This window comes from Gekko japonicus, unplaced genomic scaffold (assembly GCF_001447785.1).
Source record: "Gekko japonicus isolate JY-2015 unplaced genomic scaffold, Gekko_japonicus_V1.1 scaffold1886, whole genome shotgun sequence".
NCBI classification, from domain to species: Eukaryota; Metazoa; Chordata; class Lepidosauria; order Squamata; family Gekkonidae; genus Gekko; species Gekko japonicus.
The window spans coordinates 221,961-234,382 of NW_015168104.1; the positions used below are offsets into that span (position 1 = coordinate 221,961).

Below are 12,422 nucleotides of genomic sequence, written 5' to 3' on the forward strand. Positions count from 1 at the left end.
CTGCTGAACTTTCTCCTTTCCCCCATGCTCCACCCTCTCCAGGTGTCGCTCCCCAAATCTCCAGGAATTTCCCAAGCTGGAGTTGGCAACCCTATGTGGTATCCCTTGCAGCCATCTGTGGAGGGGGGGGGATTATTTCCATCCACCATTTCCATCCCATTCATAATGTTACCATCCCGTCACCTTTTCCTGGAGTAAGAAAGTCCAACAGCCTTTGGTAAGAAGACAGGAACTCCAGCTCTGTGCCTTTTTCTGTACAATTTCCACTTATGTGATAACGTTTTAGAGGTTAGGAGTCCCTGACCTGTATAGCCCAGGCTAGCCTGATCCCATCAGATCTCAGAAGTTAAGCAGGGTCAGCCCTGGCAAGTATTTGGAAAGGAGGCCTCCAAGGAATACTAGGGGCGTGACGCAGAGGCAGGCAAGGGCAAACCACCTCTGAAACGACTCTTGCCTTAAAAAAAGTCTAGGTCACCACCTAGTGGTGCATAATGCTAAAAGAGCTAGAACTTGTTGCTGCCAGACAATCTTAGGATTTCCTGGCTATACCACACACACACTGCTCTACAATAATTGATTGATTGATTGATTGATTGAGGCGAGGAGACCAGAACTGTGTTTGTGGTTTGAATCCACTCTCACGGAAATGTGAGGTAGCACATGGAATCAGCCCTGGGCCAGTATAGCTCAGTGATCTCTGATCCGGCCACTCTGATCCATGCTTCAGCAACCTTCAGGATTTTTCAGTGGCTCCCCCATGCCTCTGGAACCGCCTCCCAGAGGGGGTCAGGAGGCTCCCACTATGGGGAAGAAATAGGGTGCACATTTTTCACCAGAAGTGGTATCATGATGTAGGGGGGGACACTCTAGGATTTCTCAACGACTCTGTGGTTTAGCCAGTTTAACTTCCATGTCTCTCCCTGCCCCCAAAGCCTCCTGGCATCCCTGGCTCCTATGTGTGTGTGCAAAGTATCGTCAAGTATCTTCTGATTTATGGTGTCCATATGAATTGATGGCCTCCCAAACGTCCTACCGTTAACAGCCTGGGTCAGGTTTTGCAAACTGAGGGGCCCCATGGCTTCCTTGATGGAGTCCGTCCATCTCATGTTGGGTCTTCCCCTTTTCCTGGTGCCTCCAGCTTTTCCTAGCATTATTATCTTTTCCAGCGACTCTTGTCTTCCCATGATGTGACCAAAGTACGATAGCCTCAGTTTAGCCCTTTTAGCTTCTAGGGAGAGTTCAGGCTTTGATTTGGTCTAGAACCCACTTGTTTGTCTTTTTTGGTGGTCTGTGGTATCCATAAAACTCTTATCACCACATTGCAAAGGAATCGACTTCCTCCCTGTCAGTTTTCTTCATTGTCCAACTTCCACACTCATACATAGGGGAATACTATGGCATGAACTGACTTGATCTTGGTCGCCAGCATCATGTCCCTGCACTTAAGGATCTTTCCTGGCTCCTTCATGGCTGCCTCCCCCAGTCTCAGTCTCCTGAGGTGCAGCCTCCCTTTTGGTTGATGATGTCGCTTGAGGGGGGCGGAATGTCAGACCCTGCTATGCTGCGCTTGCTTGGGTTGCCATAATTCTGGGGGGGGGGGCGTTCCGTAGGGTTGGAGTGAGTGAGTGCAGGAATGATTGAGACCTTTGCTTTTAGAAGGTGTAACTTTTCCACAGGCTAACCTCCTTCCCCTCCTCCTTCGCTTTCCCAGGGGAAGGTGGCCTTGAACACATTCCTGTACCATCTCAGACTCTAGATTACCAGGACATATATCTCTCCTCGTTGGCATGGCAATGTTAGGCAGAGCGTGTGTGTGACGTGTGCTTGGGGGATGGATGGGACCTGCTTGAATTTTCTGTAATAAGATTGTACCCGCCAAAAGTCTTTAGTTCTAACACAGTTACTTTCTGGATCTTGCCTGTGCTCCAATAAACTTATCACTGCCAAAGCGAGAGTTGTGGAGTGTAACTGGACCGGGGTCTGACAGAACCCAAGGAATAAAAAATCTTGAACAATTTCAATTTCTTCATCGTCAACCTTAAAGGTGTGTCATTGCCCCTGTAATCATTACTTTTGTCTTCTTTTTTTAAAATATATTTTATTCAATTTTCAATTATACCAACAATTTACAGGATAAGTATCAACATAACCACTTGCATTAGAACATTCATAACATGTCTAAATATACCTCAGCTTAATCATTTAAAAGGGACCATTCTATCCTTTAACTTAATATTAACACAATTTCAACAGTTACAAGTGAAGAGTGTCTATTACATCTGGTATTGTCTCATGAGAAACTAGGTCGGATAAAATAGGTAGCCATATACTGGTAAGCTCACTGTACTTTGCCATTAGTTTTTGCTGGTTTATTACTTTTGTCTTCTTGATGTTCACCTGTAATCCCGCTTTGACACTCTCTGCTCGAACCTCATCAGTCGTCGTTTCAAGTCTTTGCTGTTCTCTACCACTAATGTGGTGTCGTCTGCGTATCTCAAATTGTTAAAGTTCTTTCCACCAATTTTCACTCCACCTTCGTCGAAATCTGATCCAGCTGTCCTTATGATCTGTTCTGCATACAGATTGAAGACACAAAGTGCGTCCTTGCCTGACATCTTTGCCTGTTGGAATCCATTCTACTTCTCCGTATTCTGTCCTAATAGTGGCCTCTTGTCCGGAGTATAGGTTGTGCATCAAAACAATCATGGGGTGGAGAGAGCTGACAAAGAGGAATTTTTCTCCCTCTCTGGAAATACTAAAACTTGAGGGCATCCAGTGAAGCTGATGGGCAGTAAGTTCAGGACAGACAAAAGGAAATACTACTGTACACAGAGAATTATTAAAATATGGAATTTGCTGCCAGAGGATGTTGCGATGGCCACAGGAATAAACAGCTTTCAAAGGGGATTAGATAGATTCCTGGTGGATAAGTCTATTGATGGCTACTAGCCATGGTGACTGAGGGGAACCTCCACATTCAGAAGCACTAAACCTCTGAATCCCAGAGTCAGCCTCTATGCCCTGTTGTTGGCCTGATCCGGCCGGGCTCTTCTGATGTTCTTATCAGGGGAAGGCCTCGCCTCTATGCTCAGTTGTTGTTGGCCGTCCAGAGGAACTGATTGGCTACTGTGTGAGACAGGAGGCTGGACTAGATGGACTATTGGTCTGATCCAGCCAGGCTCTTCTGATGTTCTTATCAGGGGAAGGTCTTGGCCTCTATGCCCTGTTGTTGGTCTTCCAGATGAATTGGTTGGCCACTGTGAAACAAGATGCTTGAATAGATGGACCACTGGTCTGATCCAGCAGAGCTCTTCTTATGAAGGCCTAGGGCTCTCTGCCCTGTTGTTGGCCCTCCAGAGGAACTGGCTGGCCACTGTGTGAGACAGGATGCTGGACTAGATGGACCATTGGTCTGATCCAGCAGGGTTATGTTCTTATGTTCAGATGCTGTGGCACACCCATTTCCTTTAAAGACAGCCATAGCTTTGTTGTAATCTATGAAAATCAGGATGATTTTCTTCTGAAATTCTGTCATATGCTCCGGTAACCAATGTAAATTTGTGCTAGGATTCCTTGTGCCTCTTCCTTTTCTGAACCCACTGTGTTAAGGTTACGACTTCTGAAAATAGCCATTTATATCCAATTGAATTTGTTTGGAGAAAGAGCACAAGTTCTTTGTATTTCTGCGTTGCCTTACTTCAAATGGAATATCCTTTAGCGTTCTAATAGCATTCTCCCCTGCCTTCAGGGGTGTTGCAGCTACTGCTTTCAGGATAGCATCCCTGACGTGCCTCTTCGAGAATCTTACTACTATTTCCCCAGGCAGATTGTTTTTCTTTATATATCCTGAATATGACCTATAGTCCACATCCATGTCGTTGAGTAGCAATTCCGCCTTTATTTCTGTTACTGGGGCAAGTAGCTCACTCATAAGTTCTTTAAGATTCTCTCCACTGTTCTCTGGCACCCCCTGGAAGCACAGGACCATATTGGCCTTATCCATTTGCACTTGAAGCATTTGATCTTCCAAAGAAGAAGTTTTCTTTTCCAATTTTTGCACTTTCTTCTTCACTTTCTGCGTTGATTCAGCCATTTCCTTTACTTTCTCAGCATCCTGCTTCATTACTTGAATCAGATCTGTTATTTGCGTTTGTTGAACAGTAATGCTTGTTGTTACCACGGACAGCTGTGTTTGTTGGGCTGTAATATTTGTTGTTACCACGGACATCTGTTCTTTGAAGTTATTCAGCTGCTCCAGTAGAGGGCGCATGAACTCAGCTATAGCCTTTGCCGTCTCACTGGTCGTTTCCGGCTTTGGGGACTCTAGTTTCGTTTTTAAAAGTTTCTCTTTGTCTCTGTCCCTCTTCCCCGCCATCTTTTTTCCCATTTGTTTACTTTCGGGAAGTTTTTTGAAGTCTCTGAATATGCGCTTAACTGCTTAGCTCGATTGGGTAAGTACTTCTGGGCAATTGCACATTTTTCTTCTGCTCCCTCCCCCTTTCTTCTGCTCCCTCCCCCCCTTGCTTGCTTTCCCCATTCTACAGAGTAGGGTAGGGAGCGTCTTTTCTTTTAAAAATTGTTTCTCATTTGACTCACGTTCATAGTTGGTCTTCCGACCCCACTTCTTTCATCATTTTTCACGCCCGATCTCCTGCGCTTGACCTGGTTAGCTTCACTTGTACCATTCGGTCTCTCAGCTGGAAGAACCACTGGAGCAAGGGGGAGCCTTGATTCTCTGGCATTCCGCCATCGAAGAGGCTACCTCCTCAAAGCTCCTTGGCCAGAGTCCCTTTGCCGGGCCCCTGGGGGAGGTTATGAGCCTGCTCGCCCCCTCCTTCCGCCAGAGCACGGAGACACCCCCGGGAGGTGAGTCCATGAGCGTGCCGCCATCAACCGGAAGTCCCTTCTCTTCTTCTTCTTCATCCTAGTGTTTGAGATACCTCAATTAATGATTTTTTACTCATAGCCAGCAATTAGGGTATAAGATGTTTAGTTTTAGTTATGCACCTCATCTCAAGGTCTGGCTGCGTTTCAAGACCCAGCGGATGGAAGCTCATCCCACTATTTCCGTAAGAATCACTGCTTATTGAAATCTCCTTGGAAGCAAACCTGGATCTTGCATGTCATTTCCTTGGAACTTCTGGAAACCTGGCGCTCCTGGCCAGAGCCCCAAACAGGTGTGCATCTAAAGAGAGAGCCCTAACTCCTACCCTTCTCAGAGAGGCTTCAAAGCAGCTGTTCCCAAGCACTTTGGCAGCAGTGTCAACCTGAACAAAGGGGGAGGGATACCCTGCTGCTTGGGGTATCAGTCGTTTTTAGTTTTGCTTTTAGTGTGCTGTTTGAATGTTCTGTCAAATCCTTTTGTATTGTCTTTTTTTACACTGCTGAGATCCGACTTGTCCCCTGGGTTGCCTGGACGTAAAGTGAGTGTGTAGCTATTTCAAATAAATTCATAAAGTAAAATGAAAGGTGGTTTTAGGATTACGGTTGGCACTACACCAAACAAGCAGACACTGTGATGTGAATGACTAAACATTTAGTAAATCTTTTCAAGGTGAAGAAGAAGTTAAACACTAGTTTGTTTCTAACATAATATTGAGCTGTATGAAAAGGCTGACATCTTTCAACATAATAGGATTACTCCTGAGGAAGATTGGAATGAAATGAACTTATATCTGGGTGCTCATTGAGAATGATAGACTTTAGCTGTTGCAGATTTTCCAGGCTGTATGGCCGTGGTCTCTTGGCATTGTAGGACCTGACGTTTCGCCAGTAGCTGTGACCGGCATCCTCAGAGGTATAACACAGAAAGATGGAGTGCTCTCTTGTCAAAGTGAGAAGAAAATGGTAGGCAGGTAATTTATATCTACTCAAAAAGGTGGGGTAGGGCTGAGTCATTGTAGGAATTTCCCAGGCTGTGAAAACATGCTAATAGAGGAGCTTTCCTGAGGAGGTTCTTTTGCATATGGATTGTTTTTCCTTGAGAATGATGGACTTTGCCTTGTAATAGTGTAAAGTTTCATTTATAATAGAATACGATGTTTACCTTGAAAAGATTTAGTAAATGTTTTAGTCATTCACATCGCGGTGTCTGCTTGTTCAGTGTATTTCCTGTATGGATAGCGGTGATCCCTTCTTGGTTTAATCAACCTTCCGTTGGCAGCCAGAGACCTCTGGGAACTGCGGCTGATCTCCAGAGCCCAGGTATCAGTTCCCCTGGAGAAGGTGGGCTTGATGGCATTCTGTCCTGCTGCGTTTCCTCCCCAGGCTCCACCCACGAAATTTTCCAGGAATTGCCCAACCCAGAACTGGCAACTCTGTATGAGGAGGCTGGTCTGGCTGAAAGCTGTACTGAGAGGCAAGAGTGCAGGCAGAGGGAAACGTTCTTGGTCTGAGCGATCTTTCTTTTTCCTCCTTGCAGTACAGCGGGCTGCTGCCCAGAGAGAGCTGGGACATGTGGCACCCCACGCTGGTGGCCGAGGCCCTCTTTGCCATCGCCAACATCTTCAGCTCTCTGCGCCTGATCTCCTTGTTCACGGCCAATTCTCACCTGGGACCCCTGCAGATTTCGCTGGGAAGGATGCTGCTGGACATTCTGAAATTTCTGTTCATCTACTGTCTCGTGCTGCTGGCTTTTGCCAACGGGCTGAACCAGCTGTATTTCTACTATGAAACCAACGAAGCCAATAATTGCAAAGGGATACGGTGCGAAAAACAAAACAATGCCTTTTCGACGTAAGTTAACCGCTCCGTTTTGTGTTGCGCAGCCTTGTCTTTATGCTTCGTAGTGTTCTTGTTCATCCATCCTGTAACATTGAGTGCTAGGGAGCTAAGAATGTGTGCTTAAGGAATGGAAAGCCTGTTTGGTGTAGTGGTTAGGAGCGCGGACTCTAATCTGGGAGAACTGAGTCTGATTCCCCACTCCTCCACATGCAGCCAGCTGGGTGACCTTGGGCAAGCCACACTTCTCTCAGAGCTGTTCTCTCAAGAGCAGACCTCAAAAGAGCTCTCTCAGCCCCACCTACCTCACAGGGTGTCCTGGAGGAATTGTATAGTTCTCGATGCTTGAAAAAAGCAAAGAACATTCTGCAGGATTTGTCACACCCTGAACACTCCCTGTTTGAACTGCTGCCTTCGGGTAGAAGATATAGGACAATTAAAACAAGGACAAACAGATTAAAAAACAGTTTTTATTCGAGAGCTATTATTGCTTTAAATGCTGAATGAAATTGGAATTTGGGTGACATTGGTGGTTTAAGTTGCAATGTGAACTTTAAGGGAGTTATGGGATGGGATGGTTGTGAATGGTTGTGTGAGTATATATGAGTATGGCTGTAGATCACTGAAATGATTGCACCTTTAATTTCGTTGTACTATATACAATGACAATAAAGTATATTATTATTATTGTTGTTGTTGTTGTTGTTGTTGTTATTATTATTATTATTATTATTATTATTATTATTATTATTATTATTATTATTATTATTGGAAGGGGAAGAGAAAGGAGATTGTAAGCTGCTCTGAGACTCCGAGTGAAGGGCGGGGTATAAATCCAATCTCTCCCTCCCTCCCTCCCTCCCTCCCTTCCTGTTTGGTGTAGTGGTTAAGTGCACAGACTCTAATCTGGGAGAACCAGGTTTGATTCCCCACTTCTCCACTTGCAGCTGCTGGATGACCTTGGGCAAGCCATAGTTCTGTCAGGGCTGTCCTTGAAATAGCAGTCCTCGAAAGAGCTCTCTCAGCCCCACCTACCTCACAGGGTGTCTGTTGTGGGGATGGGAAGGGAAGGTGATGGTAAGCCGCTCTGAGACTCCGAGTGAAGGGCAGGGTATAAATACAATCTCCTCCTCTTCTTCTTCTTCCTTCTTCTTTCCCAACTTTGAGGGAAATCATTTAAACCTACAACATTAAACAAAGTATCCAAATGCAGCTAACTTGGAGACCTCTCCTATGTTCTCAATCCCCTTCTGAAATCGCAGCACAAGGAAGACTCTTGCAAACCACCAGCTGGAGAAATTTTCCCATAAGTCTGGGTGTGGCTATACCACTTTTTTAAAAAATCCCTTTAAGTATTTTTTAATCTTTTCCTGAACATGTGAATGTCCTAGGGAAATACAACTGGGAGGTATCGTCACCCTGTATTATTGAAATTCTCCTTTTCTTTACCTCCAGGTTGTTTGAAACCCTCCAGTCGCTGTTTTGGTCTGTCTTTGGACTCATCAACCTGTACGTAACCAATGTGAAAGCCAGGCACGAGTTCACCGAGTTCGTCGGGGCCACCATGTTTGGCACTTACAACGTCATCTCGCTGGTGGTTCTCCTCAACATGCTGATAGCCATGATGAACAACTCCTACCAGCTCATTGCGGTCAGTCCCTGTTTTCTTCCTTGTTTTGAAAATAGTTTGTGTGAGTTGACCAGAATCTGATTCCCCACCCCTTCACATGCAGCTACTGGGTGACCTTGGGCAAGCCACACTTCTCTCAGAGCTGTTCTCGCAAGAGCAGTCCTCGAAAGAGCTGTCTCTGCCTCATCTACCTCACGAGGTGTTTGTTGTGGGGAGAGGAAGGGAAGATGATTGTAAGCAGGTCTGAAGGGCAGGGTATAAATCCAATCTCTTCTTCAGTTCTTTCAGAGCTCTCTCAGCCCCACCTACCTCACAGGGTGTCTGTTGTGGGGAGGGGAAAGGAGTTTGTAAGCTGCTCTGGGGTATAAATCCAATCTCTTCTCGACTTCCGGCCACGGCGGCGCGAATGGCGGCCAGCTCTCGGGACTCTCCCGGAGTTGGATCGCCCACACGCGGAGTGGGGGGGGGGATCCGCACAAGTGGAGACCCTAATGAGCCTTGGGAAAAGGCTCCGAACCAGGGGACGCTTAGGGGAGAAGCCTCTTACCGGCCAGAAGGTCGGAAATTGAGGCTCTCCCTCTGCCCTGATGGCCCCACTGTGCTGTGCCCCGAATGGGGACCTAGCAACGCCACCGGAACATTGGAGTGATGAAGCGAGGAAGTGAAAGCACAAAGAAAGAGACGAGCGGCTAACTGTGAGTTGGAGATCGAATTACAAGCTACCGGCTAAAGCACACTTCGTCCCCCAGGAAAGCGAGAGGGAGGAGGGAGGATTCCCCCCCCCACTCGAGAAAGAGACTTTTTGAAAGCAGAAAGGGGGGGCGAAGTGAAGTTTTGAAAAAGTAAATTACCTTTTGGGAGAGAGCTGAAAACGGAGCAGGGAGTGATCCCTATGCTGCGCAGCACGAACTTTTAAAAAGTAAACAAAAACTGAAAATGGCGGGGCCGAAAAAGTTCTTGGAGAGGCAGACAAAGAAGACGGGAGGAACTTCCGGTCTTAGCCCTTCCCCTGCAGGGGCTGCTGTCAATCAGCAAGAAAGTGAGATGCTGCACCCTCTGCTGGATGAATTGCAGAAAATCAACCAAAAGTTGGATAGCATGGAAAGTGCCTATAGTATTCAACAGAAGCAGATGACAGAGACAGCCAAGAAGGTGGAAAAGGAAGACCTCAGAGACATTCTGGCGAATGCGTTGGCACCACTGACTGGCAGTGAAGTGGGAAAAATAAAAGATGAGATGGATTTGGCCTATAGAGCCTACTCCAACTTTACAAAGAAGAATAACCTGCCAGCAGAAGTGGTTGTGAAATTTACCAAGCAGCGTCTCAGAGATCAAATTTTAAAAGCAACGTCATCAACACCTTTGAAAATTGGAGACCAGACGATCAGAATTTTGAAAGATGTTCCATTTGAAATCAGAATGAAGAGAAAGGAATATAAAGGGTTGACCATGTTCTTGCAAAGTCACCAAACTAATTATAAATGGTTGATACCCGAAGGACTTGTCTTTAAGTTTAAAGACAGACAAGCAGCGATTCAGAGAATCTTCAAGGCTCAAGACTTTTTGAAGAGGCACGCCAGCTCAGAGGATGAGGCAGAACTCGCTAAGTGGATGGCAGGAACTAGCGAAGAAGACAGCAGCTCGGAGGCAGAGGTGAAAGATGAGGAAGACAAAGGAGCAGCTAGAGGGCCAAAATACAATTTAAGAGACAAAAAAGGGAAGCACCCCAACGTTTGAGAACTAGTTCGGAAAGCGCAATAAAAGATAATACTAACCCCAAGGGGACACTATTAACACACTAACTAACCGGTTTTGAAAGATATAGAAGAAAAAGGTGCAGCTGCAGAAGATTTTGACTTTGACTTTACTAATAAAAGATTAATATACTAATGTTTAACATCACTCAACACTTTTCTTTACCCCTCTATATACCCTTCCTAACTTTCTGAAATGTAAAAGCAATAAAATTCTCTCCTTTTTAGGAGAGGGAAATTAAAAAAAAAAACTAATCCAATCTCTTCTCTCCTCTTCTGTTTCTGAAAAGAAGAAATCTGATACACCTACCAGGTTAATAGCACAGTCCTAGACAGAGACACAACCTACTGTGAGTTCATTTGTTCTAGGGCCCCCTGATGGAACAGAAATAGGCCATCCGGGAGAGTCCGGCCTGGCTTTTCTGCTTCACATTCTACTGACATTGTAGTGCCAGATTTGGTAATGGTTAGAGCTCTATCTACTGCATTTGTATTCCGCCCTTCTGGCAAGGATCTCATGGTGACATACATGTGGTGGTGAAGGAAACTGCCATGAAGTCACAGCCAACTTATGTCCCCCCCCCTCCCTAGGGTTTTCCAGGCAAGAGATTAACAGCAGTCGTTTGCCATCGTCTCCCTCTGCGTATCGACCTCGGATTTCTCTGCAGGACTCCCACCCAAGTACTAGGCAGGGCCCGGCCCCGCTTAGCTTCTGAGATCGGGCTCGCCTGGGCCATCCATGTCAGGGCAATGAAATATATATCACACACAGGGGTCATTTCATAGAAAAAGAGGTGCAGGAGCTCATTAGCATAACTCATTAGAATAATTTATTTGCATATGCCACACCCCCTGACATCACCAGACGTATGTCAGAAGGCAACACCCACCATCGCTCAGGCTCCATTGGACTGTTTTGGATTGCTAGCTATTGGGGGGGGGGGGACGTGGAGCTCTGTCCTAGCAGAGGAGGGAGAGCTTGTACCTGAATAAAACTTGGTCTTAAAGGTGCCACTGGACTGTTTTGGATTGCTAGCTATGGGGGACACACATGCAGATCTGCTCTCACAGAGGAGGGAGAGCTTGTACCTGAAGGCGGGCCGGGGGGGGGCTCTGCCACTTACCTGGCTGCTTCTTGCTCCTCGTGGCCCGACTGAGGGCTGCTGGGAACAGGGGCCGGGACATGTTGCATGTGTCCACCCCTTGGGCTCCTTAGTGCTGGAGCTCTGCTCCTGTGCACTCCCGCAGGAAATGACCCCTGCCTCACAAGCCACAAAATCCTGGATACGGGCCTGGTGGCAGCGGTTTGGTGGCTGCAACTGCATCTCTTCCTGCTTTTCCAGTCACTAGAAAAGGAAAGGGTGGTATAAAACCTTTTGCCCTCTACTTGAAACCTTTCAGCTTCCAGAGATGTGTCTGAGTAAAATCAATGCTCCGTTCAGCCACGGTGTTGTTAAAAGCAGTGGCTGGATAGCAGTTATCCCCTGCCAGACATAAATCGCCCTCCCCTCCATTTGCCATTACCCTCTGCTGCCTACGGGAGATTTAATGGTGGTAAGAGGGTCAGAGTGCTCCTTCACTGGGCAAGATGAGTCAAGCTCCTTTTTTTGCTGTTGCCAAAACTGTGATTTCACAGTGTGTTTCACCTCATGTGGGATTCCAGTGACGGACAGAGCTAAAAGCTTCCTCGCACCGTGCTGTCTTTTAAGGTGTTTTCGTACTCCCTGTCTTCAGGACCACGCGGACATTGAATGGAAGTTCGCTCGAACAAAGCTGTGGATGAGCTACTTTGAAGAAGGGGGGACCCTTCCCACTCCCTTCAACGTGATCCCGAGTCCAAAATCTCTCTGGTACCTGATCACATGGCTGTGGAGGCGAGTGTGTGGGAAAAAGATCCGAAAGAAACCAGAGAGCTTTGGAACGATTGGGGTAAGCACCGCTTGTTTCCTCCCCATCCTCTCAGACTTTTACGTGTAAGCGTTACCCCTGGGTGCCCGCCCGAAGCCAGCAGATTGGGCAAATGCCTGGCCCGGATCCCCTGAGCCAACAGCATCGTCCCGTATAGTCTCAGTCACGTGGCTTCATCCTTCCTGGGAGCTCAGTGCCAAGCAGGAACACCCCATCTCTACCAGGGTTGCTAGGTACACCTTGGCAACCGGAGGGAGATGGAGACTTACCAGCAGCAGGGAGGCCTAGCCCAGCATCTGAGCCGCATCACCATCAATGCAGCGACAGAAATGGCATTATGTTGCCAACAATGTAGCGACACTCCGGTATTTGGGCAGATCTCTACAACTGCGGTGGCTCAAGTGGTTAAG

General features: G+C 46.8%; 1 protein-coding gene across 1 annotated transcript in view; it reads left to right on the forward strand.

The window, feature by feature from the left end:
- TRPC4 (transient receptor potential cation channel, subfamily C, member 4) overlaps positions 1 to 12,422 on the forward strand; it is a 128,547-nt gene that overhangs the window by 99,025 nt on the left and 17,100 nt on the right. The window contains exons 5-7 of the mRNA XM_015414800.1: positions 6,422 to 6,735; positions 8,176 to 8,371; positions 11,839 to 12,033. Of these exons, the coding sequence (XP_015270286.1) occupies positions 6,422 to 6,735; positions 8,176 to 8,371; positions 11,839 to 12,033 (705 nt within the window). The remainder of the gene's footprint in view (positions 1 to 6,421; positions 6,736 to 8,175; positions 8,372 to 11,838; positions 12,034 to 12,422) is intronic.